The 23,905-nt window shown below is 38.6% G+C and overlaps 2 protein-coding genes across 2 annotated transcripts; one reads left to right on the forward strand and one right to left on the reverse strand.

Annotated features, from left to right (window-relative positions):
* Positions 1 to 453: 453 nt before the first annotated feature.
* LOC116292949 (tetratricopeptide repeat protein 39B) lies at positions 454 to 23,866 on the forward strand. The gene is given in 20 exon segments (XM_031700299.2): positions 454 to 593; positions 1,861 to 1,977; positions 2,611 to 2,686; positions 2,765 to 2,820; positions 3,769 to 3,913; positions 4,378 to 4,442; positions 4,979 to 5,084; positions 5,571 to 5,636; positions 6,508 to 6,616; positions 7,308 to 7,375; positions 7,999 to 8,058; positions 9,020 to 9,111; positions 9,406 to 9,475; positions 9,956 to 10,068; positions 11,100 to 11,217; positions 12,628 to 12,739; positions 20,383 to 20,497; positions 20,830 to 20,946; positions 21,406 to 21,552; positions 21,554 to 23,866. Coding segments are annotated over 20 exon segments (2,094 nt in total). The 5' UTR covers positions 454 to 552; the 3' UTR covers positions 21,855 to 23,866.
* LOC116292950 (uncharacterized) lies at positions 11,985 to 19,102 on the reverse strand. Its single transcript, XM_031700300.2, has 3 exons — positions 18,294 to 19,102; positions 15,623 to 15,763; positions 11,985 to 14,801 (listed from the first exon to the last, which is right to left on the reverse strand). The coding sequence occupies exons 1-3, from the start codon at positions 18,997 to 18,999 to the stop codon at positions 13,753 to 13,755; spliced, it is 1,896 nt and encodes a 631-aa protein (XP_031556160.2). The 5' UTR covers positions 19,000 to 19,102; the 3' UTR covers positions 11,985 to 13,752.
* Positions 23,867 to 23,905: the final 39 nt, after the last annotated feature.

A 23,905-nucleotide genomic window follows, 5' to 3' on the forward strand; every position in this document is an offset into this window, starting at 1 on the left:
GTGCTTGATGTTGTGACATGCAATATGACAGCTGGACACGCCCCCTCATAGAATACCCTCACTCTTCCCCTGCTGGGGAATGTATAACCTCTCGCCAGGTGATCTTAAATTGAATGATATTAAAGCTTATGTTTACTACTATTTTGCCTTTTCAAAGGGAGTTTCTTGTTTATAATACAAGCTTTCTGTTTTGAATTCAGTAGGTTCTAATTTTAGAAACGCTAGACGTTGCTCTAGCTTATATATCTCGTCTTATCAATCTTGCATCTTAATAATAATATTTAAAATTAAAAAAAAAAGAAAATTTCTCGATAATAAATTCAAAAATAATGACAATTCTTTGTAGATTATTTTTGAAGAAAATAGAAAATCATATCTTGAATAATTTTGGGGTTTGTTAGTGTTGGGGCTCCTGTGTTATTGTAGGTCAAGTATCCTGGGTACAGGTAAACAGTACAGGTGACCATGCATCAAATCAAGAAAAATTCCGCTTAATTTTTCTAATTTTCCTCCAAAATTTCCTCCCTTTAGCTCGCCCTCCAGCTGTCTACCATGACAGAACAAGGAAAGGGAGAATTGGACAGCGTTGCAAGGTAAAGCAATGGAGTTTTCAGTCATATTTTCTATTTGTTTCACCAAAACAAGCTATCAAAGTTGAATAGCGTGAATAATGAAAACAATTAAAGTAAAACTTCATTTTGTTGTGCGAAAAAACTGAACTTTTTAACCCCAACTAATTCCAAGGGGCTCTAAAGCAGTTGTAGCATTTAAAGATACTTGAAATGATTGTAAATTTGAGTGAAAATAAGTTTAATTTTTTGTCAAAATTACAACCCAAAATATCAGCTGTCATTGTATCATTACGATATTATTGCTGTAAACAAATAAGCTTACATATCTATTTTAAAAATTATTCAACTGAAGATGCCCTAAAGTTGTTCCTTTTCGTTTGCCGTATTTCATGTTTACCCAATTTCTTTAACCCAAATTTTATCTTGCCCTGATCTAGTGATAATTAAAGTTGATAATAACATTATTTAACCACAAATAACATGTTAGACTACGAGGATATTTTTCGTTGTTTAGAATTAGATCATTAAATTTAAGGTAATTTATTCATCTACATATGATTGAAATAACAAATATTGCTATTATATTCTTGGGGTTTCATAGTAAGGGCTAGTATAACGTTTGGATCATTGGCTCAATCAAATTTCAAAATTATATAACTTGAAGATACTTGAGTTTTCTCACTGTGTACACATTTATTTATTATAATGTTTAAATGTTATCTTGCAAAAAATATTACAATTTGCATGAGCTTTTGTCATGTTTGACATATTCCCCTCATGCTACTTGGAGTTTTCATTTTTGCTACAGGAAAAGTAGAACTGGCTTTTACTTTCTGCAACTATTTTTGGAAAAATGGTTGAGCACACAAGCCAATCATTCATTCATTGATTCAAGTAATTGGAATCAATGAATGAATGATTAGCTTTTTGAATCAATGAATGAATGATTGGCTTGTGCGCTCAACCATGTCCATCTAAATTTTTTTTTAAATTGTTGTAGAAAGTAAAAGCGAATTGCAACCAATATTTTTGTGTGACATTGTCTGGTGCAACCTGCAACAATTTTTTTTGCGATGTGAGAAGTTGCATGAAATATGTTTTGTGTGGTATAGCTTTACTATATTGCAATTATATTTAGAGAAATTTGTATAATATTTTGCCATGAAGATGAATAGATTAAAGGGGTACTTCTTATTGAAGTCACCAGGAAATCAATCAAAACGAAAAGAAAAAATTCCTGCTCTTGTTTATTCAATAGTGTTATTATTTGATGCTTTTCTGTTTGTAGTTGTTCAAGTAAAAGTGATGAAAAAGCTCTACCAGATGCTATTCGCACCACAGCTGTTGCAATCAATCTTTGTCTGTCAAATAAGTTTTACAAAGCACAAAGGATGCTAGAGCCATTGTAAGTTAAGCTGAGTGTAATTTATATTGTGTGTACTGTTCAAAAGCAATCATGCTACCTGCACTATTTACAAGGAACGAGCTTGAAATAGCAGGCTGCCAATTGCCGAATTTCACTAATGCTAGGAGAAAATAATTTTTTAAAATGGAAAATAGAGGTGTAGTGTTTGTGTGTTCACCTCTTACCTGTGGGGCATCAAATATGATTCCGAGACTTGGCATCACATGCAAGTAGATCTTGTCAAGTCTCTTCCTTGATTTAAGGGTTTTCTCCTCTGTTCTCCACTTTCTCTCCCTCTCCAAAGCCTAAACAAGCTAAATTTGATGTGAAAAGCTTTGCCCTGATTTGATCAATTATGCATGGCCCAGTTGTATGAAGAGTGGATTGTGCTATGGATGGATAAATTTTATCCAGTGGATAAATTTATTGGGTAACAGCCTTGACTTATCTACTGGATAAGAATTTATCTGTCAGATAGCGCTATCCACTCTTCGCATGACCAGGCTCTGATAGCACTATCCACCCTACATACGATCAGACCCAGTTTTAGGGCTGATAAACATTGAAATGTTTAAAGAAAACAATATGTGTGGCTAGTCAGTGATTTTTTAGTAATGGCCTCTTGTATTCCAGGGCTAAAGAAAGTATGTATCATGCTCTTGGTTATGGTACAATCATGTACCTTCAGGCTGTCATGACCTTTGAACCTGTGAGTAAAGACCCTTTTTCTGAGATGTGTCTAGCATGGTCATCAAGTTGAATCTGAGAATTTGTATTTTAATTTCAGCAAGCCATAGAACAGGCATGTGAAAGTATCAAGGTTGCAATGGATGTGTGCGACAAGTATGTATATAATACTAATAAGATGTAATATATGTTCAACGCATGCTACCGTATTTAATATCCTAATTATTATTCTTTTGCACCCTGTGGTGGGGGCCACAAGTTTATAAGTGTTATCACTTTTTAGTGTTTACCCTCTTTAAATAAAGTCTATCTATCTATCTATCTATCTATCTATCTACCCTACCAACCTCACAACTCTATCCTCAACTTTCCATACTACCATAATTTCCATTACTTTTACTCTTACTTATCTTACCAACCATTCTCTTCTTCCAGCCTTCCATACTTCCATTCATTCTCCCAACCTCCATTAATCTTATTCAATTTTCAAACCATTGCTTTCTTCCAATCTCCCATACTCCTATTTCATTCCCCTAACACCTCCCATACTTTCATTCCTTTTCCTTTACATTCATCTAATTTTTGAACCATTCCCTTTTTCCAATCTCTCATTCCATTTTCCCTGACCTGCCATAATTCCATTCCTTTTACCATACTCTTTTCTCCCATTCAATTTTCAAAACATTTTCTTCTTTCAATCTCCAATCCCATTCCATTTCCCCAAACCTTCCACTCCACCATTCCCTTTTCCAAACCTCACACACTTCAATTCCTTAAACTCCCAGCCTCCTTCTTTCATTTGCTTTTCCAACCATTACCTTCTTCTAATCTCTCTTTCCACTTCCCTCAACCTCCCACACTTCAATTCCTTTCTCTCCGGCATACCATTTTTTTATTCCCTTCCTTCCTTCAATCCCCCATACCCATACCCATACCCATACCCCATACACATACCCCATACCCCATACCCCATACCCCATACCCCATACCCCATACTCCATTACCCATACCCCAATCTCCATCAACCCACTTAATCCAATCCCTCACGCCTAAGACTGATAGTTCCATACACTAAATACTGTAACATCTATTTGTTTGATGCAGACAAAGATATAAACAAAGCTGGTCAGAGTCACTGAGCAGCTGGATCTGGAACCCTTCTTATGAAGGTATTACTGAAGAAGAAAGGCATGCTGAACTCTGTTATGCAGAGTGCTTATTACAAAGAGCCTTACTTACATTTATACAGGTATAGTAGTCTCCTCTCTTCTCCTCTCCTCAACTTCACTCCCCTCCTTATTTCTCCTCTCCTCTTCTTCCCTTGCCTCTCCTCTCCTTCCCTCTCCTTCCCTCTCCTTCCCTCTCCTTTTCTCTCCTTCCCTGTCCTTCCCTGTCCTTCCCTGTCCTTCCCTGTCCTTCCCTCCTTCCCTCTCCTTTTTCTCTTTAAATTCTCTTTCTTCCCGAATCTCCCCTCTTTTATACTCCTCTCTTTACCTCCCTCCCCTTTCATTCAATCAGATCTCATTCCCTATTCCCCACTTTTCCCTTTCGACTTTTACCCATTATCACCCCTAATTCCCACTCCTCCTATCCTCTCTCCTCTCTTTCCCATCATTCTCTTCTGTTCCATCTTCCCACTCCTTAATATATTGACAAAGTATTCTCTCATTTTTAGACTATTCAACCATTTTTTTTTATCCTTTTCTTTTGTAGGATGAAAATCTTATCAGTTTTATAAAAGGAGCTCTTAAAATCAAAGCTTGTTACAACTCTTATAAGTAGGTGTTGGGCTGTTTTGATTAACAAAATATATTTTTCTGCGTGTCAGCGTCTTACTGGTTCAGATGCCGGCCTCTCCTTTGACTGCTACTTCTTTGGGGCTGCCTGTGCTTGTCATGAGAAGAGTGGTCAAAGTAGCCTGGACCTGTGTCTCGCCATATCTCTGTCTGCCTACCTTTTTGTTTATAGTTCTCTGTGTATTCTGTGCAGGGTTCGTGCTACTCCTTAAACTCCTTGAAAACACGTGAAAAGTTCTTGAATTTTAGGATTTTAGCAAAACTCCTTGAAAACTCCTTGAATTTTTGCTTTGATCATTACTTGCATGGTTCTGAAAAAGATCTAGTCAGAAAGATTGGAAAATCTGAAAGTTGGCCATGTGCAACCACCATGTAAAACCTTGGCATAGTTGGATTAACATACTCCTTGAGTCCTTGTATACTTTTGAATAGTCCTTGAATTTTAAGTGGCTACCTCAGCATGAACCCTGTCTGTATGTTGGATTATTAATATTTTTTTGAATATGGTTTTGTCTCAGGACGTGTTTCAATATGGTCATGAATGAACCAGAAGGTCTTCAGAAATCACCTCAGAGAAAAGACTTTGAAGGAGGTGTTCACCTTGGAATTGGTAGCTTCAATCTGGTTAGTTCTACAAAAATGCACACTGGTATATTTGGTCATTCACTTGGCGAGTTGGTCATTCATTCAGTCACTCAATCACACAGTCAGTCAGTCACCCAGTCACTCACCCACCTAGTCACTCGCTTATCTATACATCCTTCCATCCATCCATCCATCCATCTATCCATCCACCCACCCATCCATCCATCCATCCATCCACCCACCCACCCACCCACCCATACATCCATCCATCCATCCATCCACCCACCCATCCATCCATCCATCCACCCACCCACCCACCCACCCATCCATCCATCCATCCATCCATTCATACTTTGGTTTGTTAGTTTGATCGTTCCGTCCATTCATTCATTCATTCATTCATCATTCATTCATTCATTCATTCATTCATTCATTCATTCATTCATTCATTCATTCATTCATTCATTCATTCAGTTAACTGTTACTACTTTCATCAATTCACTAACTTGTGTTTTTTCTTCACAGCTACTTTCACTTCTTCCCGCGAGAATTCTCAAAATCCTTGAGTATATTGGCTTTTCAGGAGACAAGGTAGACTTCTATAAACCCCCTACTCCATCGTTTTGCACTTTTATTGATTGGTTTAGGTTTTCACACTTAACTACAGCCGTGCACATAAACACGCGTCCATACTTGCAGTATGGAGAAATGATGGTCAAGTACAAATATGCACACTAGCGTAGGGAGGGGGTTGAAGGGGGCACATTGATTTTCCCCCGCTATAATCAAGACCTCGCAATGCCCCAGCATATGCACCTGGAATGCAGCATCTTAAAAGATTTTACACAACGCAATGTTCTTTGCAACTTATCTCGCAATTTCGCGGAGACATTATTTAGTGTTGCGCCCTTCTTCTTACTTGTGTTACAATGGTTTTGGTTTGACAGCAATATTCTTTTACACGTACATTAGCTACCATTGGCTAATGCAATATTCTTATCACCCATTATGGAAGATTTATTTTTATCGCCCATTTATCAGAGTAGATTTAATATTAGAAAAGCTTACGTTACGGTCACGGTAGTGACATGGAATTATCGAGGTTCGTTCGTCCAATCAGCGTTCTTTGACTCTTGGTGCTTTCCCGGAAAGACCTCTCTACTTATAACCATCACTCATTGTAAGGGACTCTTTCATAAGGTTTGCCCACACGCACTACTATTACATTCTACTTTGACAACATACAACACTCAAAGAAACCAGAAGAAAAACCAAAGTTGCAAGGAAGAGAATGAAACATCAAACAAACTCAACTCGAACGCGCAACCCCAGGCTTGACTACTCAGCCGTGATAGACAGTATCATGCCACCCATAACAAAATCTACTTAAAGATTGCGGGACAAGATGCATGGAATATTTCCTCGTAAATTCATAAAAAAATATCTTTTTTTAAACTGCCAGTTTTCAGGTCTGGAGCATTTGGATAAAGGTTGTAAAGGAGACAGTCTGAGATCACCAATGTGTGCCATGATTTTATTGGCCTATCATAGTGTAATCACTTACTATTTAGGTAAGGCCACTGTTCTTTGACTGAAGGCACAGGTGTGATAATAGCCAATGTGCACGAGCACGAATCTCTAGCACAAAGCATGATGGTAATCCGAGTACTTACACTTTTTCAACTCATATGACAATTGTTCCTGCGACATTTTCTATGAAACCGTAAGTATTTCAACAGATGAAAATAACAGTAATTTTTTTGTGATAATTCTGTTGATTTTCTTGTTCTGATGTGTGTAGTACTCGGTTTCCCATCATGTTTTGTGCTCTTGCACATTGAATATCGTAAGAACTCTTGTCTTTCACCAAAGTCATCTATCATTGATTCTTCGAATTGTCTAATTTAGTAGGCTAGTTATTCGTTAGTTTTTCTCCTGTGCTTCTTAGGGTTTTCCAGTTTTCGTTGTCCCACCCTACCCTCAAAAAGACATCTATATTACAATCGGGTTGATGAAGACACGTTCTCGATCTTTGCGCATTTTTGTAAGAGAAAGGGAGAACTAGAAAAAAAAAGGAATAAAAAAGTCAGGAAAAGGAAAGATTTAGAAAAAAGAGGAGTGGAAAAAAAGAGAAAGGGATGTCTTATTAGGACAGCAAGAGAGTATAAAATGATCCCTGTGGGGTAATATGGATGGATAGATAGGTAGGAAAACATTAGGGAAAGGAGTCGAAGGTTAATTAAATATTTATTCATTTTGTAGGTATTGGAGATGGTGACGTAGAATATGCTGATGAGATTCTGCAGCCATTTCTCAAGACTTTTCCTAAGGTACGTTTTATTAAGCCTCCTCCGTAGGGGTCTGTCATTTTGTGTGATAAAAGAGCGAAGATTGGCTTCAGGGATTGGGCTTGAGAAGTGGCAATCTCGTACCCAAAGTCCTCCAGCGCCTTCCTGCTTTGTCGTCAGCGCCTGATACCGGCGCCAACCCGCTGACCGAAAGCCGGAAGACTCTGGGCTCGAGCTTCGGGAAGTGGACACCGAGGGTTAGTCTATAAGACTTTCTCGGTAACATTTATCTGAACACCACAGGTAGCCCGCCAAAAAAAAGACACGAGAAATCCTAAAGGAAAGAGGGAAGCCTGCAGAAAAGGCTACGTTTGAATCGGTCAAGTAAAAAAACGACTACATTCACATAACCACTCTCAAATGCTTTCTTCCGCTCTAAACCAATGAAAGAACAGAAGAAATGTGCTGCTCTGAACCAATGAAACTGAGAACAGAAGAAATAACGACAATCCAATCACTGTGACCTCACAGTCATTTAGCAAAGTTTATACACGTGAAAGATTATAGTACGATCGGGTCTCATTTGTGCAGTTTTCAATTTCCCTTTAAAAAACTACCGCTATGCTTTCAATTTATTCATTTCTTCCCGTCTGTTTTTTTTGTAGGGTGCCATTTTTCTATATTTTGCTGGTCGTATTAAACAGGTGCAAGGCCGACTTGATGAGGTAGGTTGTGTAGTGTTTAATGAACGAGCAAGTGTTTTTAAAACCACAAGGCGTAGCTGAGTGTTTTTAGACCTCAGGCTGATAAAAAATCCTCTTCTCGTTTATCAAACAAAACTTCTGCACAGGCCAGAAATGGATAGCCTGTGTGTAGCCCGACTTAAACTCTGGTTAATACAGACCTTTAGCACGATGTTCTTGCTAGGTACCAACAACCTCAAACTGCAGTTCGACGTCAGGCGTTTTCCGTCACATTTTCGACATTCAGCATGGCGTCATAACGAAGTTCCTGTAAGAGCCGCCATATTGAATTTCATTGAAGCTGAGTGTTTCTCCGTGTTTGCTGGCATGTTTTTGGGCTTGAGCCGAAGCGGTTAGAGGTTATATATAAGGTCTCTAATATGGCGGCTTAACCACAGTTACGTGCAGCTGCACGCAGGCTAGAAAAGAAGTGCTTGAATATTGATTAAAGTTTCAGAGTATTTTAACTTGAGAATGTAAAGGTGCTTAATGTTTTGAAGGGGGAAACGAGGCAACTACTAATAATTATAAAATGACGTCAAAGTGTGAAGGGAAGGGTACAGTAAGGAACTAAAATCCATGAGGTCATGTTGAATATCGTAATTCTTCGTTTCACGCTACGTTTTTTGCCACCATGTTTGTGGTATGGTTTTCTTGATACGACCAACATGGCCACGAGGGCGCGGATCCAGGGTTTTTTTGAAGGTGGGGTCTCAGGGGTAAATTTTGTGGGCAAAGGAATCCCGATCGCATTTTTACCACAGGAAGACCATTTGACCTCAGTAATGACAGGGGGGTCGCGACCCCCCCATCCCCCGACCATCCCCCTGGATCCGCCCTTGGGCCGCCATATCTTTGTATCTTGACTCTCTTGCGAATGCAAACCAACTCGCCCCTCTCCTGCATCTGTCAATGAAGTTAACTGGATTATGATGTTATTCAGGCAGAAGAAAGGTACAATTACTCGATTAAAGTGCAATCAGAATGGAAACAATTTCATCACATTTGTTATTGGGAGCTCATGTGGTGTTACAGGTAACATATGTTAGAATTTCAAATCCTTGGGGGGAGGGAAGGGTTTGGTGTTGATCGCTAGTACCGGATTCCTTTCCGTGGCAAACCAACATTTTTACCATTTCTTTTTTTACCAGACTTCACCTTTGCTTGTCTCTCCTTTTTATCAGCGACCTCACTTTAAATCTTACGTTCTGGAGAACTAGCTATGCCCTCCTTTACATTTTAGCATCAAAATTAGATTATGTTTAGATCGGCTTACATGATTCAATTATTGGTCTACTCTTCAATAGTTGACTCATTCTTGTATTATAGTTTGCAGCAAAACTGGCCCAAGGCTTTTCATTACGCGTCTAATTTATTGAAAGAAAGTCGGTGGTCAAAGGTAAATAACAGAGGGCTCTTTAGCTTCCCTTATCAGATTCCTCGCAAGGAATTCTGAAAAGGAGGGGGCAATTATTTTCCATAATTCTAATGTTGAATTAACGTTGAAAAAAGTAGAGAGAGCGTTCATTAAAGAATATTGCTTAATTTCTTAGCACAACAAGATTTCAAGATTCATGTTTTTTGTCGACCATTTGTCTTAAACCAGATTTCAAAAGAAAGCCAACTGTCAATAAACCCTTTGCCAAAATGGCGGCCGAAAATTTAAATAAGTTAAATTTAAAAACAATACCAGCACTAAAAAGTGCACCTTTACTTTAGTAACCCTACGAAGATTCATTACGTCAGGTGTGAAGAGGACTATTGTTTTTGCTGATCTATGACGTTGTTTGTCGTCCTGCCGCCATTACAACAGTTGGTAACCCTGTGGTGGTAGAAAGTGCTGATAATATAATGACTCAAATTGTGTTTGTTAATTCAGACAACCTACATGTACTTGAAGGGATCGTTCAGACTCATGGCCCGAATAACTGGACAGCAAATCGCTAAAGAAGATGACAACGGCAAAGAGGACACTGAGGAGTACATGTTCAGGTGCGTGTCCCATTCACTGTGACTTCACTGATATTAGGGACTTTAAGATTCTCAAAATCTGCGACGGCGACGTCAACCGGAAGTGTGAATAACTTCTCTTTAGGGTTCTGTTCATTGGAGATTTCATTCAAAACATTGTCAGTAAAGTCAACTCATCGACAGGGAAGACAGATCTTAAACAGACTCGAAATCCAAAGTGCAGTAATTTACACTTCCGGTAGACATCGCCGTCGCAGATTTTGCGAATCTTAAAGTCCCTATTAGCCATTCCGAGGTTGAGGAAAAAACTGTGTCGAGATGGCATTGCAGTACATTGTGGGGCTGTTTCACGAGACGAAACAGACGCCATCTTGGAAAGATGTCCCCTAAACCATCCCAATAATGCACTGCAATACCAACTCGAACCAGTTTTTCCCTCAACCTCGGAATGGCTTATACTGTTATTCTTCGATTACGTCATCGCGGCCATGTTGGTACCATTTAACAAAAGATTTCTCATTAGCATCCATTGTTAACGAAACCACAATGACCGCCATGTTTTTGTTTTTTGACTCTCTTGGGAATGCTTGCACCCTATCAATTGTGTGGTTAGAATACCTAGATATAGAGGCTCTGCACCATCACGTGATGGTAGCCATGACAGGAAACGGGAATAATTGTAATTGGGTAATAAGTTCATGTTCTGATGGAATACAATGCATATATTGTATAGTAGTGTATTGTTTTATATTGTATGCATTGTCTTGTCTTCTATCGTTGTTCTATTGTTTCTAGAACATGAACGAACTACCAATAATTGAATCTTGTCTAATCTGATTTGCATGAGAAGTAATTCAGTTTACCAGGGGAGAACGACTCTATTGTTCCTGCGCGCCTTGTGTTATGGCTGCCATCACGTGATGGTACAAAGCCTCTATAATATATATACATACACTAGATAAGAAAGCATGCCAGGCTTTAGCTCTTGCCGCATCTCGTTGCTCTCCGTGACGTAGTCTTATGTAAAAAAAGTATTGTTTTCTGATCTGCAGACATTTGCCAAATTATAAACAAAGGATTGCTGGCAAATCTATTCCATTTGAGAAATATTCCATCCACAAGTCTGTCAAGTATTTCAGTCAAGGCAACTGGTTGTTCCTTCCAGGACTGGTAAGACCTTTCATATATTTGTGATATTCTTAGCATTCCCATGAAGAAATAGAAAGCGCGCGCGCGTGCTGTGTGCTGTCATAAAGCACGCGGGGGTTGGCAGAACACGAGAGAAGTGTTAGGAGAAGCACGACGCGTAGCGGAGTGCTTCTGGACACTTCTCGAGTGTTCTGCTAATCCCCAAGTGCTTTATGACTGCACACAGCACAGCAAGCAAGTTTTTTATTTCTTTTATAAAATACAAATTACAATAATAATTAGGAATGACGCAACGGAAAGTGCGCGCGCGTGCAATGTCCTCTCATAAAGCACGCGCTCCAAAACAATCAGAACGCGACATTCATCACAGTTATTTCATAATGTGCAATATATACTGAATACACATATTTTTTTTTACAACTCGTTATGAGGGAGCTTTCATTTATTAGCGCGGGGGGGTGGGGGGGGGGGGGGTCGGTCGGCAAAAACACATGGAAAGCTTTACAGACAACTCCCCCTACTTTAACCCTGCAATAGTTCTCAACCCCTCTCGATATGTGATAACCCCTTCTTACAGCTTTCTCAAATTAATGTAACCCCCCCCCCCCCTACGATTTTGCCCACCCCCTCCCCCCCATGCGCTAATAAATGAAAGCCCCTTAACACTCGTACAGATTGAATTCATTATTCGTAACAATCACGTAGAGCAGTTTGACTGTAAAAAAAATTCAGTGCCGTATGCGCAGCTTGCATTGCCCATTGTGTTTTCTAAAATTTTGATAGGCTGATTTATTTTCGTGCAAATTTTATTGGTCAAGAAGTGCCTAGACCTTTAAGTGACCGTGTCCGTGCCCTAGTCTTGCCGTGTTTCGGGCATTTCATTGGATGGATAGTAAGTTCTCGCTTAGTCCTGGCATATGCCTGTGTCGTGCCGTGTCACGAACGTGTTCGTGCCATGAGGCTTTCACAGTCATACGAAAACGTTTCTAATGCTCGGACACTGTACCGTCAGGGTCACGGTACGACATGTCACTACCATGAATCGTTCACCTTAATACAGTGGCGTAACCAGAGATCTTGCGGGGAGGGGAGGGGGGGGGGGGGTGCACAGGCAATGATTTGCAGAACCAAAAAAAAAAAAGACCAAAATAAAAAACCAGAACCAAAACGTAAGCAGAACTAAAAAAAAAAGGAGATTGAAAAAGAAAAACATTTACATGCAATTTTAAAGCAAATGGAATTGGATGATCGGACCTTAAGCTTTTATGGAGGGAGTGCACGTGCACCCCGTGCTCCCCCCTGGTTACGGGCCTGTAATACATGAACCCCTGGCTTGGGAAAATTGAGCAACCACTCCCTGCGGTTTCGAAGTAATTCGTCCTTATTATTTGTGGTTGTACTAATCAAAAGCTGCCCTTGTTTATAATACAGGAGCTTATCTACATGTGGAATGGGTTTCAAGTACTTCGACGTCGACCTGATCTTTCTCGACATCTACTGAATCTAGTCATAACAGAACAACAGAAACTGGATCAAGATAAAGGTGAGTGGTGCCGATTCTGTTCAGTGCTGACAAAACTAGTAATAGTATATAAATAACAGTAGCAAGAATAGCAGCAAGAATAGTAGCAACAGCAACAGCTTCAGTAGCAACGACCTTGATAAACAACAGCAGCAGCAGTAGTATCAAAAACAGTATTAGGACCAACAACAGCAGCAGCAGTAGTATCAAAAACAGTATTAGGACCAACAACAACAGCTTCGCAACAATAGCGTAAGAGCAGCATGTAGCAACATCATACCTATTTTTAGCAATTTTCTAGAACTTTCTGAAATATGAACTTATGCTTGACTTTAGGCATGTTTGAAACTTATCTATATCTAGAACTTTCTATTATTTCTATTACTTGTACATTATTCTAGAATCTTCTAACGAACAAGCAACAATAACGAGAGCCAAAAATATAACTACTTTAAGACCCTAGTTTAAAACTACTTTTTTTGGCTATTACTTTTAACCCCTACTGTTTATTAGCCATTCCGAGGTTGAGGAAAAACTGGGTCGAGTTGGCATTGAAGTGCATTGTGGGACATATTTCCAAGATGGCATCTATTGCGCGCGTCCCCTAAAGCAGTCCCACAATGCACTGCAATACAAACTTGGCTCGTACACGTGGCTGGAATGACCACGTAAAATGGCGGTTCCGTCCGGCTCTCCGCGCTACCTGACGCTTAAACGGAGGGACGTAAAAGAATCACTGAGGACGGTAAAAAACCCTGGCAATGACTACATCTAGTGTCTGGCCTTTACTAAGGATTTCTTAATGGGTTGATTTTTGATTGGTATGGGGATTTTACGGGGTTGGAAATTGGTGCAATAATGTACCTCGATGGGGACCCTGTGTTCTCTTGTGCAGGCACCAGCCTGCGGGCAAAACTCTCCAATAAACATTGGCAATGGGCAGAATGTACTGTAAGAGTGGGCGTTTAGGAAAGGAGGGGAGTGGATCATTGGAGAAATGAAATGAGAAAGGGTGTATTTTGCGGCACTATACTTCACGCGTAAAAGCAGCTATTTCCTACATAGAAGCCTTCATAATCTTCTGGTCCTGCCATCTTTTCTATGCCTATCATGGTCAGTCCACCTATGTTTTGTTCGCCTTCGTCGTGTTCCTGTGCTTCATTCTGATGTATTTGACGCTGATGCTGTCTTTCCCTTATTAGGGTATGCACTTTCATGTTAATGTAATCTTCAACGAAATCTTTTGAGCTTCTTTCATTCAAAACCATTCCTTCGTTTAATTCTTGAATAGCTTTGGCAGCCTCTGACTCAGATTCTTTCTTGAGTTCATCGATAGACGTATAGATGAAATAGATATCTATAGGGATAGATATGGCTGACATGATTCCACCGAAGAGATGTGCAGCCCGACCTGCCACTGAAAGAGTTTGAAAAGCGGCCGTCGCTAATCGAGTCCCCTGAACACCGACATTAGTTGTCAACGAAGCAGCCGTGAAGGCAGAAAAGACACTTCTTATTCCCCCAACCTTCATATTGTTGCTTAACATGAAATCGTCAAAGTTTGGTAAATCCAAGACATTTTTTAAACAGCCGTATATCTCTTCGTCCTGTCTTTCTTGGTCTTGGGAAATATATCTCTCAAAATTTCTTTCAAACAATGCGTCAAACTTGTCAAAGTCTTTGCGAAGAGACTGACTCTCCAAGATGTCATCTGCAATGTCTCCACGGATGTTCTTTAGTTGTGCTCTTGATATGACTTTCCCAGTTGCTTGTGATCCTGCGGTAAATAGGCCCCCAGTTGCTGCCATTGCTGCTCCAGCAATCATGACCGGTATTGCAATACCAGCCGTGAAAAATGAAGCTATGAATCCCCCAAGAGCTATGCCTCCTCCGATCAATGCAGCAGTCGAGCTTGAGGCTTTAGCGATGCCTACATTTCGATGAACCTTGTTCAGATTTTTGATGACATCTTCTAAATCTCGTTCTTGTATATTCTCGATAGTCCTTGCTCGAACAGCCTTCCATACATCGTAATGAGAAACTAGGACCTTTTTCATCTCTTGGATGTCGTATCGAATAACATCTGTGGTAAGGAAAGCATCATCTTAATCGCTCTCATTCATTGAAAATATTGTTGAAGATGCCCTTCATATAGTCTCCTACGCAGCCGCCATTAGTGTCGTCACGCAACGCTCACTCCCCTAAGTAGTTAGTGAGCGTTGCGTGACGACACTAATAGAGGTGGGGAGGGGCCAGCACTCTCGTTTTTCGCTGGAAAAGGAAGCCCGCTAGAGAGATATAGCATGTGAGAGTTTAAAGAGTTGCCTGCGGCGAGTACGAGTTCGAGTACCAGTTTGACCGTGCGGAGCAGTTGGTACGAGTAGGTAATTATGTTATTAATTATGTTATATTTATAAAACTAGATATGTCTTTTCGAATGAAATAAAAAATATAATATTGTGGAAGATTTAGCAGGGCTTTCACTGTGTTTTATTATTGATAAGGTCACTTTAATAAACATGCGCGAAGAATGACACAAAACAACCAAACAACAACTCCGCAACTATATGCGAAGAAAAACGTAAAAATATAGAGATTATAGGCGTCACTAGCGGACAGTTTTATGCCAATTCATAGCTAACTATGTTAACAAAGTTTTCGAAAGGTTTTGGGATTCATTTGAACTATAAAAGCAAAGATTTTACCATATCTTAAACGAGGTTTGTTTCCGAAAGTCGTACTCTACAGCAGGACGGCGACGAGGTTCCTCACAACAACAAGCGTGCGTTACAATGTCACGTATACTGAGCAGGCGCAGTAGGTACAAATTGTCAAACTCATAATCATAATATTTTGAATATTATGACATATAAAACTTACTAAATAATTCATACGATAACTTACCATTCTTAAAATTTTCATCGCGTTTTAATCTTCGAGCAACCTCTAGAGCGGAGATTCTGTCATCTGGGTTCACTTGTAAACAGGATAGCAAAAGTCCTTTCAGAGGATGATGCTCATCCATGTTTTGTAGATCGCTTTGCACTTCAAGTCAAATATTTTTAATTAGTACTAAACATCATCAACTACATTATTAGCAGCATTGTAGCAGCATTATCATCATTATCACCATGAGAATTCATCAACAACAACAGCATTATCAATCATCAAAATATTTATTTACTTCATCAACTGATCATTACCATCGCCATTTTTACCTTTACCATTAGAATGATCAACAGCAACAGCATCATCGTCACCATTAAAATCCTCATAATCGTCATTACAAGTTTCGCCTTCATCATCAACATCATCATCATTACCATCATCACCATCATCGATATCATTACCATCATCAACATCATCACCATCAACAACATCATCATTACCATCATCACCATCATCATCATTACCATCATCATTACCATCATCAACATCATCCCCATCAACATCATCATCATTACCATCATCATTACCATCATCAACATCATCACCATCAACATCATTACCATCGTCATCATCATCATCATTATCATCATCATTACCATCATCAACATCATCACCATCAACATCATCATTACCATCATCATTACCATCATCAACATCATCACCATCAACATCATCATTACCATCATCTTCATCATCAACATCATCATCATCAACATCATCATTACCATCATCATTACCATCATCACCATCAACATCATCATTACCATCATTACCATCATCAACATCATCATTACCATCATCATTACCATCATCATCAACATCACCATTAAAATCGTCATCTCGACAGCTTCATCATTATCTTCATTGACATCATCGTCATTACCATTATCACCATCATCAATATCACCATGAGCATTCATCAACAACAACAGCATTATCAATCATCAAAATATTTATTTACTTCATCAACTGATCATTACCATCGCCATTTTTACCTTTACCATTGGAATGATCAACAGCAACAGCATCATCGTCACCATTAAAATCCTCATAATCGTCATTACAAGTTTCGCCTTCATCATCGACATCATCATCATTACCATCATCACCATCATCGATATCATTACCATCATCAACATCATCACCATCAACAACATCATCATTACCATCATCGCCATCATCATCATTACCATCATCATTACCATCATCAACATCATCACCATCAACATCATCATCATTACCATCATCAACATCATCACCATCAACATCATTACCATCGTCATCATCATCATCATTATCATCATCATTACCATCATCATCAACATCACCATTAAAATCGTCATCTCGACAGCTTCATCATTATCTTCATTGACATCATCGTCATTACCATTATCACCATCATCAATATCACCATCAACAACATCACCATCATCACCATCATCATTACCATCATCATCATCACCATCAACATCACCACCATCATCATCATCACCATCAACATCACCATTATCAACATCGTCACCATCAACATCACTAACATCATCGGTGCATGTTTTGCATGTATATACGATCTGTCTGTCTGTCTTCTGAATTCTTCGATTGCACGTTACGTCATCGCGGCCATATTGGTGCCATTTAACAAAAGATTTCTCATTAGCATCCATTGTTAACGGCACCACAATGGCCGCCATGTTTTTGTCTTTTGATTCTCTTGGGATTGCTTGCAACCCATCAATACACTTGTACATTGGGCTACCTGGGTTAAAACAGTTTTGACCTATCAACTGAAGCGGAAAAGAAAATAACTGCAACTAATGCAAAATGATTCAACTGATTTCTCAATTTTCTCAGTTTTTAGAGTTAACACAGTCGACAAGTCAGTTTAGTTGACAGTAAAATAAGACCTCTTAATGTTATTCCTGTGCAACTCGCATATAGAACAGAGTCAAAATTTGCCAATGAGAAATATGAATATTCAGACGTCTCAGTATTTGATCAACTGTAGATTTAAGTAAACAACCGAGGGCAAAATTATGTCCTTTGAGTAATTTTCATTTTAGGTTTCAAAATAAATGCCTTTTTGTTAAGGTATGAACTATGCCAGGTTTCTTTTTTATCTACTGGCTGCAGGTAGCGACTGTTAGTTACCTGTTAGTTTCCTATAATTGTGAAACAAATGTGGTATTTTACTTTGGTATCTTCAGATATTTCTTAACCTTGTCCGCAGACAGACGTTTCATCCTTTTTACATAAACGTTTCTGAGTTACTATTCGAAAAACTTTTCTAAGCCCAGATTTTTCAGTGCTTGCATCGACTTTGTGGTGCTGTTAGAATTATCAAGGCTTAAACTGGAAACGTTTGCGTCAGAGGTTTTTTAAGGGTTTGAGTTTAAGATGTAAGACAAATTAGCTAAATAAATACTTGTCCATGTAAAACGAATTCGATATTACTTTTAAATCTACGAATTCCTAAAAAGAAGCAAAAAATGAATAAACTTAAACTATTGCGGCCTTATAAAGAAAATTGTCGCTACATCATATAAAGCCCATATCATAATTTGATAACTTACTTCACCTACTAATGAACTTATATTTTTTAGCAAGAAATTAACGCATTAGAATTTACCTTGTTGGCTGGTCAGAAGAGGTTCAGGGGGTTGTCCAATACACATTTCCAGCGATATAATCCCCAAGGAGAATACGTCGACGGCTGGGCTGAATTTATCCGCCATCCTCTGGTTGCAAATGTTTCCGTGTATCTCAGGAGCCATGTATCTGTCCTCATCTACCGTTATTTTCATCGACGCAAAAGATTTTTCAAATGTCTGAGCCAGACCCGCATCAGCAATCATTGCCCGAAGCTTCCCTGTTTCTTCAATCTTAATAAGAATGTTGTTAGGTGTGAGGTGACGATGTACGATGATAGTCCTCTGTTCTGGATCGTGTAAGAAATTCAAAGCCTTAGCAACTTGTCTAGTTATCCTTGAGATATCTTCAACGAATATCTTGGGTGCTGTATCTTCACGATTGATGAAACTAGGGAGATTATACTCCACGAACTCCGTTACACACTTCGGGCGAGATTGGCCCCTGCTTGTTGTCAAGTTAACGCTGTGGAGCCTTGCGAAATAGATATTCTCCTCTAAGAAATTTCCAAGCCTTTGATATTCTTGGCAGAAGGTATCCATTTCTTGCCCATAATCTATTGATACAACAGATATCGTCTTCACTACCACGACAATATCCTTTACCACCTTGTGCGACGTTCCAAACGATCCTTCTCCAAGGATGCTCTTCGACTTCCGACTGAACCTTTTTTTAATACTACTCATAATTGTATCTGATCAGAGTTCTTTAAGCCATTTCTTTCTTATTATTCTCCGATTACAATAATATGCGTCGTATTTAAAACTTGCACAAAACCTTAGTCTCGCAACGCTGAAATGACCCTTCGGGCGAGACTCAAGGTGATTGGTCGTCAAGAATAACTGGAATCCATGAAACCATAGGATGACATCGAGTACATAATCTGTTGCAGCACATCCCAATGTGGAATGACCCGGCCCAGTCAGCCAAATATCCACATACTATCACTGACACTTGTGCACTGTACCTTTACTTGTAAATCCAGTTGCTCTTTTTTCTTGAAACAGTAATGATAAAAGGGTAAATTTTACGCCGTGAAAAGATGAAAAAACTTACTGACGTTTCGGACGCTAGTCCTTCGTCGGAGTAAAAGAGAGAGAGGTGGTATCATTACTGTTTCATTAGAAACACCGACGTAGCTCACACTAGTTTTTAGCTAGTGTATCTCTTCTTTTTACTCTTGAAAAGGAGGTATGCTTGGTCATTACTTTTGATTAAAATGCTTTAAGTGTGAACAAAATGAACCAGGTTTGAAAGTCTTCTTGAACTGTCCAGATTTACAAGAAAAAGAAGAATCAAAATTGTTAGTTTTTGAATCATTGTCGGAAGTCTGTGCCAATCTAATCAGTCTAATGATATGACTGGAGTATTCATTCTTGTCTCTGATTGGCTCGACTGATTTGGGTTTCTGTGAAATGGAAGCTGAGTTGGTATAATCCACATATATTGACTCTCAGAAATCTCGTAACCTTATTGGTTCTCCAACACTTTTGAATTACAAACGAAATGGGGGCTTCCGAACATGCTGACGTGACTTATTTGCGCATGCCCGAATTGCCCGTTTCCATTCAACAAATTTACATCAGATTTTTATGTGTCTGTCCTCTTATTGATGATAATTTGCGTCATCACATTGTCAAAGTAGTGTGGATCCGCATACTACTTTGACACTGTGATTGCGAAATTTATTGTCAATAAGAGGACAGACACACAAAAATCTGATGTCAATTTGTTTTTTACAATAACAAACACGATAAAAACTTCTCATTTTTCATCAAAACAACTAACGGAAAGAGCGCGCGCTTTATCTGTCTGTCCTCTTATTGGTGGTAAAAATTAACCAATCAGCGCGCGAGAAAATTGTAAGTTATTGTAAAAAATGGTTTCACCGTTGTGGACTACGAAAAGGCATAGGAAAAGAAACTGTTTCAAACGAAAGACGTATTAGTGTAGTTACGTCCTAAACGCTTTAAAATCTAGCGTGGATGATACGTTTTCTACGATACAAAAGATAAGGGATTTGAGAAAAGTGGACGAAGGTTAATTATTTTTTAATCTCTTTTGACTAGAACGCGAGTATTACATGGATGACTGGTGTCTGGGGAAGATCTTGGAAGGGATGTGTTATTTGTGTATGGGAGAAACTGAAAAAGGCCGAAGATGCTTGATAGCTGCTGTAGAAAAGTAAGTAAAACTCACAGCTGCGCCAAAAAAAAAAAAACACAAAAAAAACAATAACATGGCAGTGCCTTCAGCTGCAATTTTCAAAAGACTTTATAGGGAAATAATTACTTATAATAAAAACTTCTCGAAATTGCTCAAACCCAGAGCCTTTTCAATTCGCTGAAAATCGTTGGCTATTGAGTAGGCTCTGGGTCCGAGATCGTTGGGCTTCCTGTGTTTGCCAATCCACAGGGAACCCATGTATCCAGGTTCGATTTTTTTAGCCATTTCAAATCTGTGAAGGGAAGACTTGCTTATATTACACACATCACATGATTGACTTGTCTTGACAGGTCTCAAGATCTTGTTCTCGACAAACAACTTGGAGCATATGCCTGTGCTGAAATAGGGTTTCTTTATATGGACCAAGGAAACTATGTCCAAGCAAAGAAATATCTCAAAAGTGCAAGGTAATCCCTTAACCTAAGAGTCCTCAACCCAACTGCCCCCCTACTCCCCCCAAAAACACTCACAAATACCAAGCATGCAACTGTTTCTAGGGACATATCAAGTCAATTAAGATACTTAGGCCTAGGGCAAACGTCAACTTTCCATGCACCGAACTCATTAAAAACAATGGATATCAGGTGATAATGAGGCATCATTCTTTGATGTAATTAAGTTCGGTGCATGGAAAGTTTGACGTTTGCCCTAGGTCTTAGCCATGGTACTTAAGGAAACAGGAGGTCAGATACAATATTACTCTCTCTTCTCTCATCTATGGGGTCTTGGCATTCAAATTCCTGGATTCATCATTTTATTTGAGTGGAGTTTTTTCCCCTTCCTTGGATTTTATGTTTTTTCTCCTGCTTCACTGTCTTTCTTTTTTATGTTTCAAACACAGATATTCACATGTTATTTTATTACAGTCATGATTACCAAGGGTATTTTCTGGAAAGTCGTCTTCACTTTCGAATCCATTCTGCTCTACACAAGATCAAGATAATCGAAAAGGAACACAAGTTAGCCATGAAAAAGGCCAAGAAAAACAACAATACAGTCGAGAACTCACTAAAGTGATGATTCTGAAGCTTCTGAGGCTGGGTCAAATTACAGCACGGCTTCCGAGGGTGGAAAAAGTGACATGGTTTTTGATGGGACAGAAGATTTTGTAGATGCTCAGACAGATGATACAAGAGCATCTTGCTCTTTGAATACAGATGCCGATGGTCCGAGTCAAGGTGTTGCTAATAAAAATGGAAAATCTGGTAGTAAGTCTTCAGGAACAGGTTCATCAAAACCCATAGTATCCCAGAATCCCTCAAGCCAGAACAACAATCAACAAGTCCCTAACTTGCTTCTAGAAACTTCTCTTTAATGTAGTTTTTTTGAAATTCAACATTAATCATTTTCGAGGATGATGTTTGGAAAAATTTTATATATTTATCTACATTCTATTTAGGCCCCGTCCACACTATGCCAGATAAATTTGAATCCGAATTTTTGTTTATTCAGTTAGGCCTACCATCCATACTGGTCTGGGGGAATCCAGAACAATTCTTTACCGAAAACAAATTTTTTCGAATACGGTCTCCAGAGTGGAACAATTTGAAAATGCCGGCTAGCCGCCCATATTAGTGTGGAAGAGAACATTTCGTATCCAAAATTTTTCGGATACAATGACGTGATGATTGTCATGGGAACATGGCAGGAAGGCTAAAAATTCACCGCAGGCTCAATTTCAGCTTCGATACACGTGATGTGCAATGAAGCATTTTTGCCACCTCTGATTGAACTAGTGTGGACGCGAAACATTTTATCCGTTTTCATGTGTGGACGGAAAACTTATTTTTCGGTTTCGGTGTGAAAGTTGAGGATTCAAATTTATACGCCGTAGTGTGGACGGGGCCTAAGTTATTGCTGATTCAAAGGTTTTGCAAAATTCAAATTCAATAGCTATGCCCTGACTTTTATATACTATCATAGTATAGTTAGGATAGTAGGCATGTGCTGATTGGTCGAAAACTGTGCTTCATTATTGAATGGAGCACAGAAAAAAGCTGTTTTATTTGTTAAATATATCAATAACATAGTGTCTATAGTAGTCGTCACAGGAAGGGGAAGGGGCGAAACCTGTTTTCCGAACATCGGTAAGTTGAGCTATTAAAGTGACTACAATAGATGTTCAGGCCTTTATATCGTAAGGATTGGGGGGGAGGGGTGGTGCAGGTCCTCTTGGCTATGCCCCTGCAAATGCTATGTTAGGCCACTCTTGAGTAATCACATGTTGATCAATACCTCTCAATGTCCAATGTGGCCAGCCATTGACCAGCGGTTATATTTAACCCTGATTTCCACACAAACTACTTGGATAATGCTAAGATTTATTATATTTTATTTATTTATTCTTAATTTGAGGTTTTCAAAAAATCTCAGACACTCCCCGAAAAAGAAAATAACCTATTAAATGATGCTAGATATTGAAATATCATTACTTATTATTTTATATTTAATATTGAATTTTATTTAAAGATATTCAATTCACACACACAAAAAACACATACAAAAATATTCACCCAAAGAAATATTATTGGCATTCATCTTATTATATACTTTGTGCATTTCACTAAGTCATAAATGAACAGCACCATCACAGTACTTTAACTTAAGTAAATCTAAGGTAGCATTTGTTTTACTTTAAACTGCTACTGGGTTGTGTACTTTTGTTATCAGCAACAAATAAGAAGGTAAACAAAGAAGTTTATTTTGAAAAGGATAGCATGATGATCTTAAAGTGATTCCCAATATTCTGCAAACTCAGACATTTCAAGGATTGTTGCAAAATTTCTGTTTTTACTGCCGTCAGTCAAAATTGTAAAAGGTACTGACTGATTAATTTTCAAATTGATGGAAGGAAAAAACCAATTCCAGTGTGCAGCTTGAAACTAACAAGTTTGCAGAATATCGAAAAGCTGTAGTAAATAGGAAAACACTTCTCCACAGATAGAGGTATGTTTTAAATATATGTGAATCATTACGTTAGTTATTCAGTCCTTGGAACAAGTTGTATTAATTTATAGACTACATTGTTGCTGTGAACTTCACAATTATTGCTACTCTTTAAAAAGTGCAAAACAAAAAAACAAAACGCCTTAGAATGCAAACAATATATCCGTGAAATATTGGTAATACTAACTTACACTATTTTATGCTAATTCTATTGTTTCTTTGTTTAACTAGCACTATTTTGAACAATTTAGTAATCAGTGTTTCACAGATATATTGTTTGCACTCTACTAAGTACAAAAATAGATTAATAGCTCTTGCAATTGATGTCACCTGTATGAAAGTAAGCTAGCACATCCTTATTAAAAAGACGTGAAGATTTTATGTTCTTGTGAACATTTATTTATGGTTGAGGATAAGAAA

The sequence above is a fragment of the Actinia tenebrosa genome, unplaced genomic scaffold (assembly GCF_029948245.1).
Source record: "Actinia tenebrosa isolate PJP-AT-01 unplaced genomic scaffold, QUT_ActTen_1.0 PGA_scaffold15__27_contigs__length_11533743, whole genome shotgun sequence".
Taxonomy (NCBI): Eukaryota; Metazoa; Cnidaria; class Anthozoa; order Actiniaria; family Actiniidae; genus Actinia; species Actinia tenebrosa.

What these genes read in the sequence shown, in the direction of transcription:
- LOC116292950 (XM_031700300.2), bottom strand. Translation starts at nt 18,999, where the DNA reads ATGAGTAGTATTAAAAAAAGGTTCAGTCGGAAGTCGAAGAGCATCCTT. An exon ending in TCTTCTGACCAGCCAACAAG is followed by an intron (nt 15,764 to 18,293) that starts GTAAATTCTAAT and finishes TTTGACTTGAAG; the next exon opens with TGCAAAGCGATCTACAAAAC. An exon ending in CGATGAAAATTTTAAGAATG is followed by an intron (nt 14,802 to 15,622) that starts GTAAGTTATCGT and finishes TCCTTACCACAG; the next exon opens with ATGTTATTCGATACGACATC.